The sequence below is a fragment of the Monoraphidium neglectum genome (genome assembly GCF_000611645.1).
Source record: "Monoraphidium neglectum strain SAG 48.87 unplaced genomic scaffold scaffold00007, whole genome shotgun sequence".
NCBI classification, from domain to species: Eukaryota; Viridiplantae; Chlorophyta; class Chlorophyceae; order Sphaeropleales; family Selenastraceae; genus Monoraphidium; species Monoraphidium neglectum.
Genome location: NW_014013619.1, coordinates 58,869 through 63,507, shown reverse-complemented (window position 1 = coordinate 63,507; position 4,639 = coordinate 58,869). Strand labels below are relative to the sequence as shown.

The following is a 4,639-nucleotide window of genomic DNA, read 5'->3' as shown; positions in this document are numbered from 1 at the left end:
TGTGTGTGTGTGTGTGTGTGTGTGTGTGTGTGTGTGTGTGTGTGTGTGTGTGTGTGTGTGTGTGTGTGTGTGTGTGTGTGTGTGTGTGTGTGTGCGCGCGCATCGCCGTCCTGCACAAAATGAGCACCGGTGCCATGCCTGGGGAGTAGACGGAGAGGGGCGGCTGCAACCAGGACCCTCTAAAGGGCGGTGCCTGATTATACTCAATTGCTTGCCGTCCAGAAATTCGAATTGCGCCTGCTGGCCGGTTCATGACCGCTTGCTTGTACCGCTCACATTGGCAGGCTGCAATCGTGTGAGCAATGGCGATGCATCCACCCCCGCCAAACAGGCACCACCAAGCGTGATCTGGCGGTGATCATCCGCCCAGACCGCTTGACAATTTCCCTGACGTGGGCCGGCCGCGTGCTGGACGGGCCCCTCTCAAAGCCGGTACGCGCATCGGACGCCTGCTGGGCGCTGGACGGCGGCAGCAGCGGCAGCGACCAGGGCCTGCTGCCGCGGCCGCCGCCATGGCGCGGCGGCGCAGGCAGCGGCGGCGAGGCTGGCGGCAGCAGCTCCGGCGTGTTGGGGCCAGGCCGCGGGGCGGAGGCGGCGCCGCCAGAGGGCTGCGTGGATCTCATGATTGTGCTGCCCAAGGCGGAGGGCGGCCGGTTCTGGAAGTCCCTTTTTGAGGGCGGCCCGGAGAAGAGCCACTGGGAGGTGCGTGTGTGGGCGGCCGGCGCGCCGCTTTGCGCGGTGGACAAATGCGCCCCCCCTCCCTTACGCTCAGCCGCAATGTCACTTAAAGACTGCGCTGGCCGGGACTAATCAAACACACCACCTTTTCGCTCGTATTATCACCAGCGGACTGCAGTGGGGCACGAGCTGCGTGCTTCATGCCCGCACAGACTTGCCACGACTTTCTCGGTGTGGCGCAGCTGCTAACCACCCCCCCCACACACACACAAACACAAACACACTATCTTATGCAAACACCCACAGCTGCTGCATGAAGCGGTCCATAACGAGGACGACGCGCGGTGGGGTCCTGGGGTCGACGACGCGGGGCCGGAGGCGCAGCTGCTGCTGGAAGAGCTACTGGAGAGGCAGCGCATGGTGAGTCACGCAGGGCGCGGGCTGGCGCGCTTTGCACATGCTCTTGCCTGCGCGCAGTTCTTCATGGTTGAGACCATCAGCAGGTCGACATCTCCCAAGGTGCTGCCAGCAGTGCGGCGCACCCGACAACGGTGCAATGGCGGCTATGCAGAGAATAGAGCGCTCCGAACCCGCCGGAAATGCGCCCATCTTTCCGCACAATCCCTGAACCCCTCCTGAAGCAAGCGCCTGCTGTATGGGCCATGGGTCAACCGCCGCATCCGATTGGTCAACTGCTATGCGTGCCCAAACCGCAGGTGGCTGACGGCAGTTTTGACCTGGAGCGCTCCTTTGACGACTTCAGGATGGTAGTCGGTGACAACACGCTTTGACGATACCAAGCGGCGCAGCAGGGCGGCGGATGGGCCGGTCAGGATGGGTGCAAGGTTCATCGACCTGCACAATGCTGAAGCTGCTGCCGCCGGCCCGTCACCTGGTGACATCAGAGCACTGCCACCTTGCAAGGGCCTACAGCCTGCAACTTGCGTGGAGAGCACTGGTAACAACAACAATAAATATTGTATCGCGATCCTTTGCTCTCAAAGACCTGTGCTCACATTCTCTCGGCGAGCAAGTACGTATGCAGCTTTCCAGGATCTTGGCTCTGGCTCTGTCTGAACAGGAAACCAGCGCCAATACTTGAAGCTTCTCGCGCCACAGCTTGGCTCGCGGCGTCCACTTGTGCCGCCCCCTGGAAGGTCCGGTCAGCACGCAGTTGCTCCGTGTGCTGCAGGGCAGCAACACCTCTGCGAAAAACCAGCCGCCAGCGTTGTATGTGTTTAGCTTGCCCGACGCGCAAGCAGACAGCAGTCGGTCGGGGCGATACAAGAGCCGATGCGCGGATGGAGGCGCCGCCGCAGGCCGAGCTGGACGAGCGGCGGCGTTGGGCCGGTGCGACATGGTGTGGGGCGCGGCCCTCGGAGCCGGCGCAGCGGACCATCCTGGGGCTGCGAGCTGCCGAGGTGGGCGAAGCAGCATTAGCGCTCTGTCAAGCGCTGAATGTCTTTTGCCTGTGGTTGTTGTTTGGGCCTCATCTCTGGAGGCAGCTCATCCAGCATGCCTGCAGATGAACTTCTCGAGCCCCCCTTGAAGCTCTGGCCATGCAAGCCGTGCGCCTTCGACATTTGCCCGTGCCAGGCGGCACACGCAACCCCCAGACGTCATCTGCAGTCCTCATGTGCGTCGCACCCACACACAGGTTGTCATCTCGCTGCTCGTGCTAGTGCTCTTCAGCGTCGACGCCGTCGCCGAGGCCGCTGCGGGGCTCCCCGTCGGCGTCATGCGCGCCGCCTGCCTCATCGTGGCCCTGCCCATTCCAGCCAATATTGCCCTGGCGGCAACCCAGGCGCGTGTTGGGCGACACGCAGGCGTGCGTGCACGTTGGGGCCCTGCAGATGCCCATCCTGTGGCCGGCGGCTCATGCCTGTGCGAGTGCTGAGCGACTGCCGCATCGCACATGTGGATCCCCTCAGCGGCAGGGGGCGCCCTGCCCCCTGGCCCCGTGTTGGTGACCCTGTCAAAACACGCGCGCGTGGCCGGCGCAGGCGCGGCGTGTCGACTGGCTGGGCGCGGGGCGCCGCGTGGAGGCGTGGGCGCAGGGGGCGCTAGCTGCGACCTGGGTACTGGCGTGTGTGCTCTCCACCGTCGCGCTGCTGAATCACACAAACGTAAGATGGTGTGAGAGTGTGTGTTTGTGTTTGTATGCCGCCTTGGCTGGCCAGGCGCCGAGGCGGTTGCAGGCGCAACTGATGGGGAAATGGCAGTTCGCGGTTTTGCACCGTCTTGGGCACCGGACGCGCCAGGTGTGTATGGGCGATGCCATCCTGGGTTCACGCACTGCGGCTGCAACGACGGACGCCCTATCTGTGTGGTCGACAGTGCGTGCCGGCGTGCGTCATACACTCATGCCCTCCCGCCCGCCTCTGGGCCTCGCAGGTAGGGCATTGGCTTGTCGGGTGGTGCATCATCTGGGTGGGCGTCGCGGTCTCCTCTTCGGTGCTGGGCGTCGTGGCGCACCTCCTCAGGACCCTCGGCCCCACGTACACCGCCGGCGAGAGCAGCGGCACGGGCGTGGCCGGCCTCGGCGGCGTGTACGACGAATGGGGCTCGATAGCTGAGGTGGCCGAGGCGGGCCGCGGCGGCGGCGGCAAGATGAGGGTCCTTGGCAGTGGGGCTTCCGAGGGATGAGTGAGTGCGCGGGCTGCGAGGGCTCAGGCGGGCGGGCCCAAGGCTGCCACACTGGCAGGACCACTGGCAGGATCAATTGTGTAAACTTGGATGTCGCTAGCCGGCGGTGGCGGTTGTCAGTTGGCGGCCCATCAAGGCCCGTGAACCCCATTGTTTGCAGTCAAGGCATCTGAGAAGAGAACATTCCGCATGAGCCCTCTCCAGGCGTGTGAGCTTGGTCCTTGGGCAGCCATAACTAAGCCTCCTGTGACCTCGGCCTGCACGCCTACATGCGAGCAGCCAGCGCAGCGCGGACCAGGTGATTGCCAGGCTGCTACGCTTTTGCAGCACGACATATACATTTTTAAATTATCAACACTATTGTGATATAGGGGTGCGTGTGTCCTCAACCCTCAGCCCGTGCCCATCTGCTCTCGTGGTCGAGACCCTCGCTGGCCGCGAGTGGCTCCATTCGCTCGCCCCCTTGCATTTTTTAGGGCCAGAATATATCAATAGACTATCTCTCACCCCGCGTCGAGGTCGATCTGCGACTCTCACCCGTATCCGGCCGCGTCCCTCAGTCTCACTATAGTCAGGCACCGGCGCTCTTTTTCAAATTTAGCAATACCTATACTCAATCATTGCGATTGACGCAGCTTTCCGCCCACCCAGCGGCGCAGCAAGCGCCGCCCACGCCTGCGCGGCGGCGACGCAGCTCAGCGCCGCTATACCAGCGGCGTCGCTGCACCGTCCGCGGGGGCAGCGATGAGCAATCTGGAAGTTGTCGTGCCCATGGGCGAGCTGGAGGCCACGCAGCGGCAAGCAGCACCCGAGCATGTTGTCGCGCGCGACATACTCGCTGATGGGGCGGCGAGTGCGTCGCTCGGCGTTGGCGGTTCCTCTGGCGGCGCGAGCCCAAGCAGCGAATCGCAGCTTGGGCTCAAACAGCCTCACAGCATGCAGTCGTTTGGGGAGGTCGGCGGCATGAACGTGACGATCAAGGTGTGTGTGTGTGTGTGTGTGTGTGTGTGTGTGTGTGTGTGTGTGTGTGTGTGTGTGTGTGTGTTTGTGTGCGTGAGCGTGCGCAGGTGCGCGTGCGTGCGTGCGTTTGTGTGTGTGAGTGTAAGCACGCACGCGCATGCAAGCTGTGCAGTACATTATGCCTTCAGCTGTGCAGTGTTGCCGTGGGCGCCTTGCTTCAGCTGCTTGACCCCCTGGCAGCTCTCCATTACTAATTGGCAGCGTGGCCCGACGCGCATGCAGCCAGTGGCGCCCGCCCCTTGGGCTGCCAAAACCAAAGCAGTGGCGGTCAGCACAGGCGGGCGTCGCCCAGCGC

General features: G+C 63.5%; 2 protein-coding genes across 2 annotated transcripts in view; both read left to right on the top strand.

Annotated features, from left to right (window-relative positions):
- Positions 1 to 119: 119 nt before the first annotated feature.
- On the top strand, positions 120 to 1,469 carry MNEG_0106 (hypothetical protein; the record flags this gene model as incomplete). The annotated part of the gene is made up of 4 exons (XM_014051418.1): positions 120 to 129; positions 332 to 702; positions 985 to 1,098; positions 1,395 to 1,469. The coding sequence occupies 4 exons, from the start codon at positions 120 to 122 to the stop codon at positions 1,467 to 1,469; spliced, it is 570 nt and encodes a 189-aa protein (XP_013906872.1).
- Positions 1,470 to 4,260: 2,791 nt separating this feature from the next.
- The window catches only part of MNEG_0105 (hypothetical protein), a gene marked incomplete at both ends in the record, with an annotated part of 6,758 nt that continues 6,379 nt past the window's right edge, over positions 4,261 to 4,639 (top strand). The window contains one exon of the mRNA XM_014051417.1: positions 4,261 to 4,305. Coding sequence (XP_013906871.1) covers positions 4,261 to 4,305 — 45 coding nt within the window. The remainder of the gene's footprint in view (positions 4,306 to 4,639) is intronic.